The sequence below is a fragment of the Maylandia zebra genome, linkage group LG7 (assembly GCF_041146795.1).
Source record: "Maylandia zebra isolate NMK-2024a linkage group LG7, Mzebra_GT3a, whole genome shotgun sequence".
Classification (NCBI taxonomy): domain Eukaryota; kingdom Metazoa; phylum Chordata; class Actinopteri; order Cichliformes; family Cichlidae; genus Maylandia; species Maylandia zebra.
Genome location: NC_135173.1, coordinates 45,733,464 through 45,754,412, shown reverse-complemented (window position 1 = coordinate 45,754,412; position 20,949 = coordinate 45,733,464). Strand labels below are relative to the sequence as shown.

At 41.6% G+C, this 20,949-nt stretch overlaps 1 protein-coding gene across 2 annotated transcripts; it reads left to right on the top strand.

Annotated features, from left to right (window-relative positions):
* The first annotated feature begins 60 nt into the window (after nt 1-60).
* On the top strand, nt 61-20,357 carry ssh1b (slingshot protein phosphatase 1b). Of its 2 annotated transcripts, XM_014408892.3 has the most exons (15): nt 61-778; nt 2,216-2,253; nt 7,377-7,477; nt 9,553-9,617; nt 10,439-10,560; nt 10,638-10,706; nt 11,074-11,139; nt 12,261-12,455; nt 12,757-12,850; nt 13,339-13,467; nt 13,611-13,657; nt 14,610-14,756; nt 14,866-15,066; nt 15,214-15,850; nt 16,013-20,357. In XM_014408892.3, the coding sequence occupies exons 1-15, from the start codon at nt 698-700 to the stop codon at nt 16,607-16,609; spliced, it is 2,589 nt and encodes an 862-aa protein (XP_014264378.1). In that variant the 5' UTR covers nt 61-697; the 3' UTR covers nt 16,610-20,357. The 2 variants fall into 2 exon arrangements, with proteins under 2 accessions (XP_014264378.1, XP_076742603.1); XM_076886488.1 differs by lacking the exons at nt 61-778; nt 2,216-2,253 and adding an exon at nt 4,492-4,831.
* The last annotated feature ends 592 nt before the right edge of the window (nt 20,358-20,949 follow it).

The following is a 20,949-nucleotide window of genomic DNA, read 5'->3' as shown; positions in this document are numbered from 1 at the left end:
AAATTAAGCATTAATTTACTTGACATTTTATAAAATTAATATTCATTTTTATGTATTATTTTGGTACATTTTCTTACCAATGAATGCAGAAAGGTTTTCTGTAATATTTTCATCTATAAATATTATATAATAAATATAAAATTAATCGGTTTTTGTTGTCTTAAAAACGTCCTCTCACAAACACTATGTTTCATAACGTGAGCACATTTTTATAATTATCATTAAATATCGTGAATATTTGTTTTTGGGAGTTCCTAGTCTGGCCTGTCACCTTGACAACATTGGCCCAATGACAGCGCACACGCGAACTAGGCCAGCCAATCACAGGCATCCGGCAAAGCTGCATGTCATTTCTGCCCCGCTTGCAACCTGCGCTGTGTTTTTGTTTGTCTGTCTGCACACCAGCGAAGAAATCACAGAGTCTGCTGCTGCTGGCGCGGAACGAAAACCCAGGAACTCTCTCTTCTCTCACTTTCCGCCCATGAGGACTCCGGTAACCGCAGAGGACGCACGGAGCAGGACCGAAAGGGAGCACGGCCGGGGCAGTGGAGTCAGGTGCTGCTGCTGGATGAGAGTCTGACTAGGCATTTTCTCCCCGGTGACAGCGACAATCTCAGCGGCGCATCTTCCCGGATAGGCGCTCCTCCTCCCCTCCCCTCCCTTCCCTTCTCCTCTCCTCTCCTGCAGCTCACTGACCATGGCTCTGGTGACACTGCAGCGCTCTCCCACCCCCAGTGCTGCATCGTCGGCTAGCACGACCAACAGCAGTGCGGGGGAGGTGAGTGGAAATGCCGGGGGGCTGGGTCTTTGTGTGTGTGAGGGGGAAGACGCCAAGAATGCGCCCACGGGAGTGTGTAAAACAGGTTGGGTGGCGTTTGCGTTTGATATCCTGCAGGAAAGGGTTAACCTGGTTTCCGTCATAGTGCGTGTGTCCAAATGTGTGCGCTTGTGTGCTGCAAACTTGATATATTGTTACAACAGGGAGTTGTTTGTGGCTACTGTGGCAGGGGATTTGTAAACAAAAATCCTGCAGAGGGGGAGGGGACGGAGGGGGAAACGGAGGGGGGCTGTCGGATTTAGCTGTCAAGACACAAAGTGCTCGTTTTGCTGCTGCACAAACATTCGCAGGTCTCGGTGTTGCCGAGGTTTTTATTTGCGAGTAGTGCGGTCACCAATTTGGGAAGGAGGTCCTTAAATGTGGGGAGAGCGAGCCAAGTGTTTTTGCGAACTTCTAGAAATTTCAGAATAGCTCAGATCCATAACTGCACCGTGAAAATGCGCTTGGCCCTCACCGAGACGTCAAATCCCGCGCAGCACCACGCAGACAAACCGATAAGCTCCGTGCTCCTTGTTTCCAAGTTACATAGCAGGAAGAAGGGTTGTTGGTTCTAGTCGGGTTGCGTGGAGAAGTGATGCTGACTTAGTGGAGTTGGAGGCATTAAACCTCCACCTGTGAAAGCAGGGGCGTCGGTTAGAGATGGAGCACTGTTGGACGTTTTTATCCACGTGAAATCCTAACATCTGTGCTCGTGCGCCACTTTCTGGGTTTTCAGGAAAGTGGATTATGCGCTCAGAAGTAGGCTGAGGCACAAAAATAAGCAGTGACAAGCCTTGCTTTGAAGATAGGTGGGTGCTTCATCTCACCATCACTATTCTGCTAGAGTCAGCCGGCAGGAAGGAGGTGTGTGTGTGTGTGTGTGTGTGTGTGTGTGTGTGTGTGTGTGTGTGTGTGTGTGTGTGTGTGTGTGCGATGTCTGAATTAGTTTTTCGTTTTTTATTCCTGAAATTTGAAGGTGTCCTAAGGATTGAGCTGTCAGCTCTTTGCAACTTCATAACAGATTAGTTCACCAGGCTGCAGAGAGTTGGCCAGCAGGTGGCGCAGGCATTCTTTCGTCCATCTCTGCATGGTCCTTGAGACGTTCAACTTATTTAAGAGCAACTGCAGCCAAAAATTCAGAAATTTCGAACAAAAAATGTAAAATCCTCTCAGTTGTAGTTGTGTGATATGTTTAGCAGGATACTCAAGCGTGTGGTCCATGTGTGTTTGGTGCCTGCATTTCTATTAATGCGAAGCACTCTTAACTTTATCCTTGTTATGAAATAGTTCTGTTCCTTTCCCACTGTTCCACTGTTCATGATCATCACAGTTTTTATTTTTTTTAGTATAAATATATTGTATGCTGTTTCAGATTCGCTCTTTTTACTTGTCTTTCAGGATTTCGGAAGCGATGATGAGAGGAAAAATAATCAGAGGTAAGACACTTTTTTTAGGTTTTTTTAACATATTTGAAGCTCTCTAGAGATGACATTTATAGCAGAATACAAAAGTATTGCGTTTCTTATAGTGGTCTTGTTTTCTGAACAACAATGCATATGGTAAATGGTAAATGGCCTGTATTTATATAGCGCTTTTCTAGTCCCTAAGGACCCCAAAGCGCTTTACATATCCAGTCATCCACCCATTCACACACACATTCACACACTGGTGATGGCAAGCTACATTGTAACCACAGCCACCCTGGGGCGCACTGACAGAGGCGAGGCTGCCGGACACTGGCGCCACCGGGCCCTCTGACCACCACCAGTAGGCAACGGGTGAAGTGTCTTGCCCAAGGACACAACAACCGAGACTGTCCAAGCCGGGGCTCGAACCGGCAACCTTCCGATTACAAGGCGAACTCCCAACTCTTGAGCCACGATCATCCCCATATCATACTGTTGTTATAATGAGATCTGAAATTGTAATACAGCACATAATTTTCTTTGTTTTTGGACCAATTAAAGGAGAATCGGGCTCAGGATAGTTCACTTCAGATGCATTTGCACTACGTGAAATAGAGTACATACAAGGCAGCAAACCTGACACTGACTTAACAGCTGTAATGATGGAAGTCACCATCTCAGCTTTGTCCCAGGAAGCTGACAGGATAAAGAGTGGCTAACGTTCAGCTTCATTATGTACTTGCATTCGTACATTCACCTCCACTGCCTGAAACAAGCTGCTCTAGCACCTCTCCCTTTAAGGTCACCTTGTCCTTAAGCCAGCTTTTTTCCTATTGGCTCCCTCTCACAAACAGAAGGTATGAAGTGGGTGGATGGGGTTTCTGTGTACAAGCCAGGCTATTTGTCTGATATGGCCATATAAGGAAGTCCCGTTTGACATCATAAAGAGCCAGGAGTGTTTACTTGCATATACGCTGACCTTTGGTGACATGAGCAGCCTCCACCATGGCGATTATATTACTGTAAAAGATGTAAGGAGAAGCATTATAGGTGCACTTTAGTCACATGTGAAATACTTTGTATGCCTGTTTTGAAAAATATTTTAGAGATCAAAATTGGACTGCACAGAAACGCAGGAAGTAAACAGGTCTGATCGGAATTTGGGTATGTTTAGTGTATCTTTAGTTTTTTTTAATAGGTGCCTGCTGAATTTGACTATTTCTGCCAAATGCTTCTGTGCAATAGATAATATACTAGATGTCAGGAAGGGTTTGTCGGTATGGATAGTAAACATTAAAAAAAACATGTATACTTTCAAAAAAGAGAGTGAAAAAGGAAGGTTTTAAAAGATGAATGATAATTATTGTATTTAATAGTATTTTCATCAGGCCTGCAGTGGGAATATCTGCAGTAAGCGCAATGCAAAAGCGTTCCTGAAGATGAATTAATAAAAAGAGGGAGGAAAGAATTCCCACATGCCATGCATACTCAGCGTGTGACTTATGACCTTACTGAATAATTTGTTAACAAGCTGAAAATCCTTTTTTCTACGTATTTCAATTGTATATCACAGATTTTCCATCCATCATGGCGAACTATTTAAACACAAAAAAAGTATCACTGCAGCGGCAAGATGATGCAGTAATGCATGAATACATTAGTGGCAAAATGAATGCATCTAATAGTTTTTTTGTGTGTGTCTTTAATGGAAACGATTTAAATAAAAGTAAATAAGCTGAACCAGGAAAATTAATGCTATTAAATTTTATACATTAATGTCTTTATTTGATTTTTTTTTTCCCTGGTGGCCTGTGAGTCATAATGAGTCACATACTTATGTTTGATTTTTGGCCCCGGTTTCTCAGAGCTGTCAAGGAGAAAAATCTGCTGGACGAACAGTTGATTTAACTTGACAAGGCTTTAAAAAATGTTTCTCGCACTCCGTTGCATAACAGAGCGCATAAACCGCTGTCCCCGCTCAGTCACGAGGCTTTTCTTTAATCAACTTGACGTCACAAAAATCATGACTTGTGTCAGCAAAGCTTTGGCACAGACTGCCTTTGTGCTCGTGTTTGTGCGTGTGGGTTTGTCAGAGTTGAAACGGTCGTATCATGCTTTGAGCTTCTCCGCGGTTCGCAGATTCATCAGCGTGTAGTCTTAATTTAGAATTCTGCATGTCAAACTTGAGACTGACGCCAAGTAACAACCCCCCCCCCCCCCCCCACCCCCCCACCCCCGTGCGCCCTCCCCTCCCTGGAATGAATGATGGTATTGTGGCCGGGCGTTGCATACGGAGAGCCGATTGCTGAATCACGAACTGTGAAAGAGGAGACGGGGGAGCCAAATCTGAACGGAACCCGGCGGCACAGATCCGGAGGTTTCAGGGTTTGGGATGGAAAGAAAGCTGAAAGGGGAAGAGAGGAAGGACAGGCAGGTTCAACCCAAACACGCTGTGCAGAGGTAGATGTTAATAAGAGGGAGGGGGAGTGGGGCGTTTTGACTGAGAGAAGATGCTTCTGGTCATAAAATCCTCAAATAAAGACATGCTCACCGTGCTGCCTCACTTTGTGGAGAAAGCTACTTGGACTCGGACGGAGATCTGCCGCATGTAAGTCTTCACAGCAGCACAAACAAGATCATTCTGTATACTAGATCCGTATTAGCAACAATCTGCAAACAGTGGCAGTATAGAATATGTGAGCTCTTTTACTTTAAAGTCATGAAAACATTTGTAGGAGAAGCAAGCGGCTTTAAAATCTACATCCTAAGTCTTATTCTGATGGTTGAGAATTGGGTTTTTCTTCGTGCTCAGTCCTTTACCCGGTCACGGTGTGAATTTGTTCAGGGATTCTGTTTTTTTTTTAAGCTAAATCCTCCGTGACTTCGTCTCATTCGTCTTCTACATACAGTTGAAGAGGATTAATGATAGCACGTTACAGTGGAGCTGAAACAAAAGGCCTTGTGATGGCCCCACTCAGTCATACCAGGCTTTGTGTGTTTTTGGTCAAGAGAGGAATGAGACCGTGGTCGAACAAAGCTACACACTGTTCTGTGTGAGAAAATACGCTGAAGCTCTCCTCCTGCTTAGTGCAGCCTTCATAACAAAGTCATGACCCAGGAGTGCTTCATTCAGCACAGGTGGGCCGAGCAGAGGAAGTCTGAACGTTTGAGTGCATGTAGATAGCTGAGTGTGTGTGAGGTGCATAAAGGTCAACAAACCCAATCAAGTGGAGTCTGGTCACCATTACTGTTAAAACTAAGGGCTGTTAAATGTGCTGGATCAGGACTCTGCTGACTTTCAGTCCCAGATGAGCCATCCGTCCTGCTCAGTGATCCAAACGGGACTAAATAAGAGAAGTACCTGCTCACGCTGTGTGCTGTGTCCCGACAGGCCTTTCATACGTTACTGGTGTGTGACTTCAGCTTAAATTTGGCCAAATGTGCAACACAATGGAGTATCTGCACTCACCTGTTTACAGGAGGTACAGCAGGTCAGTCAGTTAAAGCCAAATCATTGTTTTTTTTTTAGTAAACAGAATCACTTTGGACTTCAGGATTTTGTAATGAAATGAGGACCGTAAGGACGTCATTTCAGAGTACAGGATATTGTATAGAGCAAAAAAAGAAGTCTTTTCAGAATAATGGCTCATTGTGTGCACAGTTAGGGTTGAATTTTATGAAGTTTTATTTTTCAGCTTTAACAATTTTAGTTTAACAACCTTATCACCAAATGTTTACATTTATGTTTATATTTTGAAAGTACGCTGACAATTTTTGACATTGTCTTTTCTGATTTATAACTGCTATTTGTTATTCTTACTAAGACAAAGTTTAAAGTGTGTTTTCAAGCTGAACTGCATCGGTTTAAATCAGCTGATGGCGCCGAAGTAATGTCAGAGCTGAATTTTAGAAAATGTTTTCTTGTTTGTTTGTTTTCATTTGATTCTAAAGGCTGTTGGTTTAGTTTAGTTACATCTGCCAGTGAGGCTATGTGATTGTTTGAGGTTGTCAGTCTGTTGTTAGCAAGATTGAAACAGAGGTGGAGTTTGGCCCGGTGTGAGGGGGAATTAACTTTTGGGGTTGGTGTGTTTGCTGCTGTGAATTCAGGAAATTTTGAAAGGATTCTTTTACCATTGTAGACAAAGCCAAAAAAAAAACTTAATTTACGCCATTTTGGACAAAGGTACTGGTCCAGCTGCTCGAACACCGTAGCCCATGCGATGAAGCTCCTGGCGCAGCACGTTTCTGTGCTGATGTTAATGCCCGAGGAGGTTTCTCTGCAGATGTTGAGTCAGCAGACTTTCATGCATCAGGACTCAGTGACCCTGCTCTTCAAGGGTTTGTGGTCTGCCACTTCATTGGCTGAGTTGCTCAACTTACAGTCAGTAGTGGATTAAAAAAAATCCACAAACTGACTTGTTGCAACAGCGGCATCGTGTTACAGTAACACGCTGGAATTCAGTGACCTCTTTAGAACAACCTTTTCTTTTACAAATGTTTGTAAAGGCAGACTGCATGGTTCGCCTGAAGATTTGTTTATATAATACATCTTCACAAATGCATATCAGAGTAAAATATGAGAAACTGTCAGATATCATTTTGTAGTTCTCCAGAAAATAACTGAGTTATCCAAATCGTGACGTCCTTCTGGATCCAGGGTGGGAATTTATGCACGCTGTGGAGGGAATTCTCTTCTTCTGCTCTTATTTTGCTGTTTGAATTCACTTTCTTCACTTCGTGATTAAATCCTTCATGATAAAATACTGGAGGAGATGCCATTTTCTTTTTCTATTTCAGTCCATAATAATAATAATAATAATAATAATAATAATAATAATAATAAAGACTGAGAATGGAGTTAAAGTACAACAGATGTGATGTTTTTCAAGGAAGTGAGATTATTTAAACTTATTGCAGCTCAACAGATTTTCCACGAGGCAGTCCGTTCTTTGTGACTTTTAGCTTGGCATACGTGAGCTGGTTAGCTGTGAGCGCTACCATGCAGCCCAACTTGCTGCCATTTGATGAAAGTTCAGTATTTCTTGTGGTTGGATTTTAGGGTATAGAATGACAAATTTGGCTGCTTATGGCCAAAGTGTAGTTGTGTCCAGGCATCAGCATCACTGAATTCCTTTTGCACATCTACTTTTCAGCCTCAGCGAGAGCTTCTTCATGGTCAAAGGAGCCGCCCTCTTCCTCCAGCAAGGTGGCAGCACGCAAGGACCAAAGACCCCGACCCACCACAAACATGCAGGTGGGAACAGAGTCACGCAAAAACACACAAAGCTTTGTGTTTTTTCTCTTTTACCTATGTTCACTGCACAAACAAGACCCCAGACAAAAGCAAATGTGTATTTGCCGAGTCTTTTCTCCGTGTTTGTGGGTTTTGTTTGTGTTTAGTCTGAAGCATCACATAATTCGGTCTGACCCGAAGAGCCCTGCAGTTCAACGCCAGGCTTACATAGACTGTTTCATACAAGAGCACTCAGAGGGCACAACTCCCCCATAAGGCCAAGCGTTATGCTAAAACTTTGATGTTTTTATGATGACGCCAGCATTGTTACTATGGAAATCTAGTGCAGTATATTAATCTTTTTGTGTCATATAATGTTGTATGGAAAAACAACCTTATATTGTTTTAAAGAAAAAACAAAGTAAGTGCTGATGTCCCCCAATAAAAAATGAAAGTTTGGTTCAATGGAAAATGAAGCTTTTTCCCAATTCGTGTGGCCCTGACCTTTGACCTATGACCTGCTGCAAGGTCAAAGGTCAGGGCCTTTGACATTTTTCTTTGTCAAAGGCCCTAAAAATGTATTATTTTTATTATCTTTGATTGGAGCAGAATAGGCTGAAACGTTTGGCCTTTATAAACTGTAAAAACTTCAGACTTTAAGCTATAATAATGCGGTTGTGACTGAACCAGTTGCTAAACTTTATGGCGTTGTTGTAATGTTGTAGGGTGTGGTATTGAAAATATAAAAGCGGCATTGTACAGCTCTCTGCATGCTCTTTCGTGAGATATATTACTCAATACAGTTCCTTTGATAGTTTTTGGGTGGGCGCCACTTTAGCTCAGTGGGTGAGCGTGTCCACATGCGGCATGACCAGAGTGTTTTCTCCCTCTCTTTCTCCCCAGTTTTCTGTCTTCACATTGCTATACTATCTAAAAGAGGCAAAAAAAAATAGCCTTTAAGGATGATAAAATTTGACTGGGCACTAACAATAAGGTTGAGGGGAAATGCTTAGCTGCCTAGGTACTCATGTCCCCCAAGCTGTAGAATATTGTTGTGAAATTTGAAGACGATCCATAAAAACAATCGTGAGTGGCATAAAGTTTTTACTGATTTTCACATTTGGGGTGACCTTTACCTGCTTTAACCAAAGTTAAATCAGCTGTTGTTGGCATCTGCCATCACACAGAATTAGAAAATGATATCTTGAAAACTGTGGATGCTAGACTGCTAACAAACAGACCGACAGACAGACAAGCAAACAGTCGATTACAAACTCCGTCCCTTTGGGGGAAGAACGATCAAGTCTCAAACTGTGTGCTTGTGCTCATTTCCAGCTTCACCGTTTAATTATTAGACTCACCTAATAATGTCTGCATGCTCCATAGTTCAAAACAATCCTTTATGTAATTTATGTTTAAAATCTTTGGAAATGTGTTTAAAAACTGTTGAAATATGAACCTAACAGACTGAAACTGTGAGGTTGCCATTCAGCTCTATCAGTGACTGCCATTCGTGCTTGTCTCTCTGCCAGTCTCTTTCACTAACACTCTTTGGGTTTATTTTGTGTGTGTCTATAAAATTGTGGGCAAGGGCAGGAAAGGTCAAGTCAGTTTGTAAAAACCTCTGCTAAATATTTACTTCAGCACAGCTGGGAGGTTAAACGATTTGGATTTATCTTCATTGTGAGAAATGTGCAAAATTTTCCTCCCACTGAAGAAAACAATAGAAAAAGCTGAATGGTCAGTTTGTAGTTGACCTTCGGAAAGTCCAGAAATCACGTCTCTAAAGCTCATGTCTGATTAAAGTGTATATTATCTATATTGTTAGTGCGATCTTCAGTATGTCTGTCAGCTGATTATTGTTAGTTTCAGTTGTTATATTTTATGCAAATAAACATACAGACGCATGAAATCCACTTCTTTGCCATGGTAACCAAGCAAAATCCTGTCCATATCAGACGACAACACTGTGACGCTGACCTTCAGCCAGTCTGGCATGCAAAACGCAGTTTAATCAGTTCCCACGTGAGGAAAAATGTGAATTATGTTAAAGGCATTGTTGTTGAATCATTTCACAGTCTGCGTTTCACTTTCAGGTGATTTGCCTCAACATCTGCAGGTCATGTTTAAGATTCTCCGGTCTGAAGATCGCATTAAGCTGGTCAGTACAAACATGTTGCCATGTGTTGCTTTGTTTTTGTTGCTGGAAGCGTTCATTTCATTTATTTGATTCAGCAAAGATGAAATCAGAGACTTAAAAGTAAAGACCTGCTCCACTAGTTAACTGAGTGTTTTTTATAGTAATGTGCAAAAGTCTTGAGCCCAATAACCTGTCTTTATATTTAGCTTCAAAAGTTCTCCAGGCTTTCTGAAGGTCTTTCAAGGGTTATCTTTGGACACTGGCTGCTTTTCCATTCACTTTTAGTCCAGTCATTACACCTGATCATTTTCAGAGAAATCTTTTATAGAAAGTACATAATATGTTCCAATTTGTTTAGAATCTATGCATCTATGAAAAATGTCATGGATAACACAGTTTGACAGGCTTAAATGTGTATGTTTGTGTTAACAAGGTGATTCCCACAGAGCTATTAGCCAAAAACTTGTAGTGTCATGTACTGTTCACTACCGCCTCATTACAAATGGTCTCAGTGGTGGCTGTCAAGAAGCTATTCTTAAGGAAGAGAAACGGTAAAGAACTGGCGTGTAGATCATTGTTGTGATGGCAGATCCATCCATCCATGAAACAAAAAATAATAGAAGAGCAGGAATAGGCCAAACACCTGGGATTGCAAACGTATGTAAAAACACAGATGATGTTCCTGAGCTTGCAAAAAAGTTTCGTTTTTGAAAAGAGCTGGGGTTTTTACCCAATCAAATCTGCAGAATAAATCCAGAATGTGGCCACATTTTATTGTTATCCAGCAGTACTGCTGTAGAGTCCAGACGCAGTGTTTTGCAGTCTCTCCTTTTGTCGTGCAGGCTGTGCGGTTAGAAAGCAGCTGGACAGATCGAGTGCGCTATATGGTGGTTATCTACACCACTGGCCACCAAGATACAGAGGAAAACGTCGTCCTGGGTATGGACTTTACAGATAAGGACAGGTAATTAGTCTCTCTGCACGTGCACATTTTACCTGTTTTAATGAGATTTGTTAACCTCATGTTGTTGTGATCTACAGTAAGAATTGCTCTATTGGGATGGTGCTGCCGCTGTGGAGCGATACCAACATACATTTAGATGGAGATGGGTAAGTTTCACTTTGCCACATGCAGAGAACAAAAACACTAATGGATGTTTTCATTCTGATCACTTCAAAATGTGAGACAAGGGTTTTCTAGCGAGGCTCATTTCGAGCCTATTCTTTAGGCTTTAGTGCCCACCAGTGGCAGTGGAGGGAGTTACACAGATTTTTTTTTTTCCTCTGTGTGATAACAGTTCTTGCTGACCTGTTAACATTGTCCCTGCCTCTGTAAGCTGGAGGAATGTTCCACTGTTTGGTGTCCTGAATAGACCCCATGGACGAGCCCTGTCCAGTCTGTGTTTACATCCCCCTCATTACTCTTCACCTCAGTCCAAACTAATCTCCTTCTCCGGCTTTTCTTCTTCTTCACTAGAGGCTTCAGTGTGAGCACAGCAGGGCGGTCACATGTCTTCAAGCCTGTGTCTGTGCAGGCCATGTGGTGAGTTCTTCATGTCTGTCTAGAAGTGGGGTTGTGTTAATACGCCGTTACCCAACATTTTTGCCAAAGTGATTGGGAATTGAATTTAAAATCAGTTAAAAATGTGTACATTTGTTTGTGTTAACTTGGAGGATACGGTTCGTGTCTTTGTGCAAGTTGTGAAGGTCTGTTACAGTTGTGCTCAGACGTTTACATACACTCATCACAGGCATGGATGTCATGGGAATTTTGGGACTTTTAAGGATTTCTTGGAAATTAGGTGCACACATATCAACAAATATCAAATATAAGCAATGAAGAACTTCAAAGAACTCTGTGAAGATCTAAGAAGGAAAATTGTGAATTTACACAAGTCTGTTGAAGCCATTGTTAAACATCTGCAGATTTTAGGATCATTAGTTCAAACAACTGTACATAAGTACAAGTTATTCAGATGTGGCATTGCTTTGCCGCAGTGTAGAAGAAGACCCAAACTGTCACCCTCAGATGAGAGGAAATTGATTAGGATGTTCAGGAACAACCCAGGAACCATCAAACCTCAATCTTGCCATGAACACTGCAGCTGTCAACCATGGTGGTGGCAGCATCGTGTTCTGGTCTGCCAGTGCTACTGTTATGTTGCACAGTGTGGATGAAATAATGAAGGAGGAGGACTACCTCCCAATTCCTCAACTTCATTCAAGGTTTAATCAACTTCAATCTTGAATCAGCAGCTAGACATTTGAAACTTAGACACAGTTAACTAGGTGTTATAACAGGATAATGATTCAAAACACAGCTCAAAACTGGTTTTGGAATGAAGAAAGCAGCGGATTACGCTTAAAACCGACCAATTTAAATGAACCAATTCTTGTACGTCTTGATGGTCAAATATTCACTCAGAATTATGTCAGAAGCTTTTTGATGGCTACCAAAATCTTCTGGATACATCTTGTTTAGATACTTTACCTTTTATATATTTGAGTCTGTTTTCCACTGATGACACTCCTACCACACTCTGTGTATGTGAGCGTTCACATGCCACCTTCTGGTCAGCTGACAAAATTACCAATAATGTGCAGGTTTCCCTTCTGTTCAATGGGGATCTTTAGCAGTTAAAAGTTTGCGTCATGTTCCTGCAGGTCCGCCCTGCAGGTCCTCCATAAGGCATGCGAGGTGTCCCGCCGGTTCAACTACTTCCCAGGGGGCATTGCTCTCACATGGATGGCCTTCTACGAGAGCTGCATCACCTCCGAGCAAAGCTGCATCAATGAGTGGAATGCTATGACCGACCTGGAGAGCACCCGGTCTGATTCTCCCACCATGTTCGTCGACCAGTGAGTACCCAGCATAGCAACTCACCTCATGTAATGAAGGAAAAACGGGCACATCTTTTAAGTCATGCAGTACTAATTAATTATCCTGTATTTTTCAAAGAAGATTTAAACAGATCTCATGCAGCCAAACAGATCATAGATCAAACGTGCCTGCGCCGTGTGTCTTTAGTCGTAAATTTATATGCTTTGGACACGAGCTGCTGTTCTTCTGTTTCTGGCCTTTGTCTTCATCAGTGGGAAACACTGTTATGCAAATTTTCATTCAGACCACAGCACTGATGCATTGACTCATTATGTGCAGGCCAACTGAGCGAGAGAGAACTGAATGTGCCATTAAAGCCAAACTACGCAACATCATGATGTTTCAAGACTTGGAAAACATCACCTCAAAGGAGGTACGTGCCGAATCAGTATTTGTCATTCAACGGGCAAGGAATGGTCTAAATTTTCTTTTATTTTCACGTTTTAGGAAAGAATACACTAATTAAAGATTCAAATTAGCTGTCTATAAAAGTTTAAGTGTGTTTTCCTCAATAACTAGTCACTGCCGATCTTTGTTTTTATGCATTCAGGCAAAAGGCCTTATTTTAATCTCTTCAGCACAAAACAAGTTTTTTGTTTGTTTTTTTGCATTTTTGCTAAATAAAAATTAAAAAACTATTTTCCCAGAGCAGGCAGCACTACGTGTTTTATTTGTCAGATTTTTACACTTTTACACTTTTTACACTAAGGGATTTGCCTCCTGGGATGAACCAGGGACCTTTTGTTTGTAGAACCTTTACAATATTAAATAAAGGTACCAATGCTTAACCTGTGGTTGGTAATGCATTTGGAAACCATGTTTTTAAGAAAGTGGGGGTTCATGTTAATTCCTCATCCTCAGATCCGTAACGAGCTGGAGCAGCATATGAACTGTAACCTCAAAGAATACAAGGAGTTTATAGACAACGAGATGCTTTTGATCCTGGGTCAGATGGACAAGGCTACACTTATCTTTGACCATGTCTATTTGGTGAGTTGTTTGCATCTTGTAGTATAATTTAGAATTCTGTATACCCGCCCTCCATACTGATAGCCAAATACTCTTTCACTGTGGTATATAGTTGGTTTAAATACAGTTATTCTGTGTAAGTTTCGGCCTTTCTTCCTCTCTAGGGCTCTGAGTGGAACGCTTCCAACCTGGAAGAGCTACGTGAGTGTGGGTGAGCTGAGAGCTTAACACTAACCAAAGAATCTAACCTATTTTTCTTGGTTTAATCCCACTTGTCTAATTCTCATTTATGTGTCTCTTGTTATTCCTATAGACATATAATTGCAAAGTCTGTTAAAATCAGACCAAATTTAAGTGCTTGACTTAACTTTGTGCTTGAAGTTAAGTATGAAAATATGCAGAGCTTTAGTAATAACCATAGATTGCATATAGATTATGAATATTGGCGTCATGCATTACTTAATGTAGTTTGGATTTGAGCTTTGTGGCCATGGCTGTCTTGGTGTTTAAAGACCAAACATCACAAGTGAGGCCAGGATCTGGCTGAGAAACTAAAGGAGAGTTCTCTTGTGGTAGAGATCTGTCAGTCACAAGGGTGCTATACCCTACACCTTACTGTTATTTCTCTACATTGCACCACAATTTACACAATTAACATGTTGTATTCAGTAAGAATTTAGACCCATCAGGAAAGTGTTTACTGATATCATACATTAACAGAGTAAAAGACCTCCCTTGTAGCCCATAGAAAATACAGCATGACTACTTTTTGCAACCAGAGGAGGCACCTCCTGCTGGCCATTAGCAAGTAATGCAGGTTTATAGCATTTGTATCTGACCTGAAGGCTACATCCAGTTTTTATATCCAGTCTATATGAACAATATGGTTCATGTTCAAACACCACATAGAAAAATAACTGCTCAAAGAAGAAAGTGCAAGAAGAAGAAAGAGAGAAGAGACTTTGGACACACGAAAGACTTTTTCTAAGTAGAATGGAGCCTTTTTGTCAAATCTAATCTTTGCTATTTGTCACAGCAAATCAAGACCTGGTTGTGGGTGAGCTCTTTCAGGACTCACTGATCTTTTTTGTTTTGTTTTTTCCTACTATGATAAAGGTCTGTGGGCAGAGGAGTAAATATTAACATGATGGGTTTTTTTGCAGAGTGGGTTTTATTCTGAACGTTACCAGAGAGATCGACAACTTTTTCCCAGGCTTGTTTTCTTACCACAATGTCCGAGTGTACGACGAGGATGCCACTGACCTGCTGGCCCACTGGAATGACACTTACAACTTTATCGTCAAAGCCAAGTGAGAGCAAAACAAACCAGTCATCTTGGGGGTGGGAGGGGGCTTGCTACTGTTGTCTAGATTCATAAAATGGGGTGAGAGTGATTTTTCTTTTCTCTTGATCCAATAGGAAGAATAATTCCAAGTGCCTGGTGCACTGTAAGATGGGGGTGAGCCGGTCTGCCTCTACTGTTATTGCCTATGCAATGAAGGAGTATGGCTGGTCTCTGGAGAAAGCCTACAACTTTGTCAAGCAGAAACGGAGTATAGCTCAGCCAAACGCCGGCTTCATGAGACAGCTGGCAGAGTATGAGGGAATTCTAGATGCCAGGTAAGCAGGTCTATGCTTTCACTAAGGTTTGCACTTTGCAGAGCCAACAGATGGAACCACTGTGTTTCATGAAGCTAATTAAGAGATTATAACTCTGTGTGGTTTTAGTTATTCTAGTCACATTTAAAGCCTAATTCACCTTTGCAGCAAACAGCGTCACAACAAGCTATGGAGGCCTGGAGCAGATGAGGAGGGATCGGATGATTTGCAAGCCTCAGGCCATTGTGCCGGTGGAGGGGAAACACTCAGAGAAGAGGAAGCCTGGGGAGGCTGCGGGGCATCTCCCTGTAGGGGTATGGGTCTGGAGATGGAACCTCTAGACTCTCTTAACTATAATTATTACTTTAGACGTTTGTCAGACTCCGCACTTGACAGTGAGCCTTCCACTCCAGTTCGGGGACCCCCTCTGCTCGGTATGGAAAGAGTTTTTATTGAGATTGAAGATGTAGAGAGAGATGCCCTGCTGGAGGACGAGGGTTTCCCCATGGCCCATTTAGCCCTGCCTGGTGAGGGCACCGCAGCCCAGACCTGTGGACGCCTTGATCCCCTCGAGGACATGAGGCTGAGGCTCGAGTTCAGTACTTTGGAAGAAGAGGATGAAGAAGAAGCTAAGAAAGAGGAAGCTGAGATGGCAGCTTTGGCTCAAATGCCTGGAAATTCAGAGGGGAAGAAAATGGGGGAGGAGGATGAGAGGAGCGAGGAAAGCCGGTTAGGGTTAGCCAACCTGAACACCAACAACAGTAACCGCCTAGCAGCCAAGCGCAGCTGTCCTGCAGCTTTTGATGTGAGTTTAAAAAAAACAAAACATTTTTAGTTGAAAGATAAAGTCTTTAAGTTGCAATTTTAAACATCTATTTGTCGTAGAGGTAAATGTTGTAAAGTGAACATATTTAGTTTTCATGTGACTGACCATATGCTGCATTTTGTTCAATTTTTCTCCATTTAGGACAGTGGTAGCACAGGAAACCCTTTAAAAGTGAAGCCCTCCTATCAGTCCTGTAAGGACTGCATGCGTCTACCGCAAGGGCGGCGCTGTGACCGTCCAACAGGAGGCCGTCCCCACCGCCTTAACCCTTCCCGCCACTGCACTGTCCCTTCCATATGCATAGATCCGCCTGGAACGAATTTTGCTTCCACATCGAGTCTGCAGTCTCTTTCCAGCCCTGCAGTTGTACCACCTAACTTGATCCAGCCCTCTACTCAACTGTACCGCTGTTCCACCTGTGCCCCTGACGTCACAGCTGTTCCCCTAACCAACCACCAGAAACTGGCCTCACCCATGAACTGTGAGGAGGCGCCTCCTGACCGCAGCTCAGTGGAAACGGAGGACATGGATGAACCGCAGGGTGAACAAGTGTTAAGGGAGTGTACTGACGCCATCAGTGACGCTGAAGATTTAAAATTACAACCTGGTGGAGCAGTAGAGCTCCCGCAGCTGCAAATGCCAGGACTGGGGATAGAATTTGGTCTGGAACTGATGCGACAGAGGGCAGAGCAGCTTGAGAAGCTGCCAAGCATGGCCATGGAGGCCAGCTCTCAGTAGGACACCTGCCTTAACACGGTGGCTCAAGCAAAGATGAGATGGGGGGATGAGAAGTGGCTTGCCACTGTCTCAGTCTCTTTAATGGCTTTGAGAAGTTAAAACCTGCTGCTGTGGTACCACGAACAAAGCACTGTGCTGATCTCCACTCTAATGTCTCGGCTCCATTTAAACAAGCTGCAGAAGCTCAGTGCATTGACAGAGAGAGCTCCGTCGTAGACTTCCGGCATTGAGATCCAGATGAGGCCGATTGCTTTCACTATGTGCTTAAGGCCTGGATGCTTCAGATCGAGCCAGGGTGGAAGACTTTCCCGTGTGTTTGAGGCCGCCGTGGGCTATTCGAACTGCCTTTCTCACCACACGTGCAGGATCATCCCCTTTTCCCACTCCCCAGCCGAGACGAGCATTACGCCGCCATGTTGCCATCAGAAGACAAGTTTCAGTGCAGCAGTGGCAGTTCGTAACATCTAGTTGTGGTTCCTTTATGACTCCTCAGAGTGCTTTATTTAAATGTCGATGAAAAGAAAAATACAGAAGTAGCACGCTTCTGTCAGTGTACTCTGTTTCCAGTATTCATGGAGGAGCTCAATAAGTAATTATAGCTGAGCCACTGTTTCCTCATATTACTACAGATAACTGAACCATCACTGAGCTTAACTTATATTTTACCTGCTGCAGCTGCTTTTGCATCGTGAGAGAACATTTCATGTGAAAGCATACTAGTTTATATGAAAGAAAAAAGTGGATGTGACCGTAGCCTTTTTAATGCCTCTTTGTGAAGCACCGTACCTCGGGCCAGGAGCGTCTCAGACTGTTTTTGGTCAAAGACTGTTTTGTTCTTTCTGCTCAGCGGCTACTTCACCCTGACCTCCTCCAATAAAGTTAATCTAATCATGTACTGAAAGCGCTTAGTTTAGTCCACGCATGACTTTGCAGTATTACATAACATATCTCCAACACATTTACACACAAATGTATCGAACAACAACAAACTTCTACTTGAGTTTTTTAGCATTTGATTTTCTAATAATTGGTTACATTGTAAGTAACAACAAAAAAAGGTGCATTCGTTTTTCAAGTGGATTTTGAATTGATTCAGCCTAACCTGATCAATCATCTTATGCATAAGAGAATGACAGAAGATTGAAAGGCATTTAGACCCCGAGCAACAACCAGATCATTTCTGATGTAACCAAAGCTGTAACATGCACGGACACTCGGATTGCATCCACAGATATTTTTAAATTCACACAAATCACATATACAGTAGATTATGCAGTTGAGCACAACTCTAGTATCCATTCACACCATGCACAGTCATACGAAAACAGACCAGGAAATCAAAAAAATATATTTTTTAATCTCTTGAAAGTTTAAGGGATTAGTTGCGTTTGTTCGCCGTGTCAAGTGGAGCCCATCCCTGTGTAATGTATAACTTATTTGCTCTAATGATAACATTTGATCCACGTGTCAACTGGTTATGCTGTAAAAATTTGTTCATAATATACTGTGAAATTGAAAAAAGTAACTCCAGTCACTCCTATATGAAAATCAGATGATATTTATAACTTATTGTACTGGATTTCCTTTATTTTAAATGCAGAGAAGGTAATCTATGACATCAAGATGATTGCAAAGCTTAGCACATGCAGGTTTACACACGTGTCCCAGGCAGTTATTTCAGAGCTTTTTCTAATTTTTTATTTATACTTTCTTTCTTTTTTTGTTCTTTTTTTTTTTTTTTTTTACAGTGTCGCATAGCCTAAGGCTTCTTCTGGTTTGTTTGTTTTTAAAGCTGTTTCCTAAGTGGTGTGCCACAAATCCAAAGTTGCTGTGCCACAAGGTTTATTCTCTGTAAAATTCTCTGTTTGGTTGCTCTTGTGTCGATTCCCTTACTGGCGCGCTGGGTGTGCTGCTAAAGGATGCCTGTTTGTCTGCAGAGAAAGCGTGTGCACGATGTATTACTGTGTTTAGCACTTAAGAAAAATGAAAACTGTGCAAAGAACGAATGCAAATCATTTGGTTATCTTCAACTGTGCATTTATTCTTTATTTTTGTGGAAATTTGGTTTGTTTTTAATTCGATAAGTATGAACAACAGTGCAACCTCTGTTCCTTTTTCTCCCCGGACTAACTGAATCAGAGGGAGCTGCAGGTTTGCTCCACTAATTAGATTAAAATATTTTGGTGCTCTATTTAAGCTGGTCTTTTCCTTCACATGGCCATTTGAGTGTTACGTAACACAAGATGATTGAAAGAGCTTGCAACTGAACAACTTCAAACTGAAAAGAGTTTGAATTCAGAAATTGTAACAAGTGATGAACTTGCAAAGGTTTGTGAAAGACAGATTAAGGAAATATCATATGGAGCTAAAAAACTGGTATGCTTTAATGTAAGTATGAAGCTATAGCCATTATCCAGTTAGCTTAGGTTAGTGTGATGACTGGAAGCAGAAACTAAGTTTATGGGTCTCTGTGTAATCCACCAATTTATTTCACTACTTGACATATTATCTTACTTAAAAAATGTGAAAAATCTTCTTTTTTTGTTTGTTTTTGTTGTTTTTAGTTTTCATGCTACGCTAACTAGCTTCTGACTATACCAATCAAATGCCAAGGTGGTGTTGATTTTGTCGAAGTAAGCATACTTTATCAAATTTCAAACTATTTCTTTAATGTATTAAAGGTGGGATTCCACGTTAAGCCAGTTTTTAGCATTTTAAAGCTCTTGGCACATGGACCTGATTAAGGTTGACAAAATTCCTGCATCCCTGCACCACAGCACTATGTTTGGCTGGTTTTGTCCCTTTTTTTCTATTTAAGTGCCTTAACCTCAGCCTTAGCTCTAACATAAAGCATCACAGGCTTTGCAAATTTTCTGTGAGTGTGTTGATGGTCTGGCTTTTTGTACATTACTTAACCTCACTCCCAATAATAACCATTACCCTTTGCAATGTATAACTTAGCACATATTATAATGTATGCAAACACACTCGAGCTCATTTACAGCAGCATCTTCTCCCTCAACGCACTTGGTGGACTTCCATTTATTAATAGCCTCTAATAATGATGTAATTGTTTGATATTGTTGAGACTTGTGGTACATTGTATTGGTTCAATAGCTGAAGAACCTTATTTGCTGGAATGAGAACTATCATTTACATTAAACTGTTAGATAGGATGAATTTATCTTTGAAATTTACCAGTCTGTACATATTTTTCTCTACAATTTGCTATTTGAGTATATTAGCTTGCAGACATGGTCAATATTTAAGAAGAAAGTATTAAAAATGCTACTGTGTATTGATAAGTACTCATAATTAAGTTCTCGTGTTTGTACCACGCAAAATATTTTATATAATCTCTAATTTAGGCAGTTTTCAGGCTCTATGGAAAATGGCTGTGTTTGTTTTATTGCATTAGTCCCAGGCATCAGGCCTCAAAATGACAATCCTACTGAAGAGCCAAGCACTGAGGACGTTAAAAACACATTGTAATGTAGGGAGGGGGGGTTATTTGAGGTATTTGAGTGTATTTATAGAGCACAAGTCAGCCCCAAAGCACGTGAGCTTGAGTGGAAGATGTAAATAAGTAAAAACCTCCCTGAGAGTAAGATTTTGTTACGTTTGATGCTTTTTGTTAACTTTTGTGTACTGTACATTGCCAATGTTCATGTGTATGCACTTTTTTTACATTTTGTTAATATGTTGTCCAGTCTAATGTTTATCATGGAAATAAACTATTTCCTCTGCATTATCTGTGTAATCAGTTGGATTTTGCATGCATCCAGTGTAGACAACACACACTAGACTAAAGAACAACTCAGTTTAAAATTTTAGCAATGCGTGTCATCATTTGTGTAAACATATAGACTCAACAGCCACTTTGTTAGTTACATCCTTTCAGCTGCTTGTTAACACAAATATAATCAGCCAGTCACATGGCAGCAACTCTGCATATTTAGGTGTGAAGACATGCTTACGATTACCTGTTGCAGCTCAAACCAAGTATGAGAATAGTGGGAAAAAGGTGATTTAAGTGACTTTGGATGTGGCATGCTAGTTAGTGCCAGACAGGCTCGTCTGAATGTTTCAGAAACTGCTGACCTACTGGGATTTTCCCACATAATCATCTCCAGTGCTTACAGAGAATGGTCTGGGGGAAAAAAGAAAATATCCAGTGAGCAGCAGTTCTCTGGGAAAATGGAGTCTTGATTTCTGCTGTAACATTTGAGTGACAGGGTGAGAATTAGGCGTAAACAAGATGAAAGCATGGATCCATCCTGCCTTGTATTAATGATTCAGGTGGCTGTTGGTGGTGTAATGGTGTAGGGGATCATTTCTTG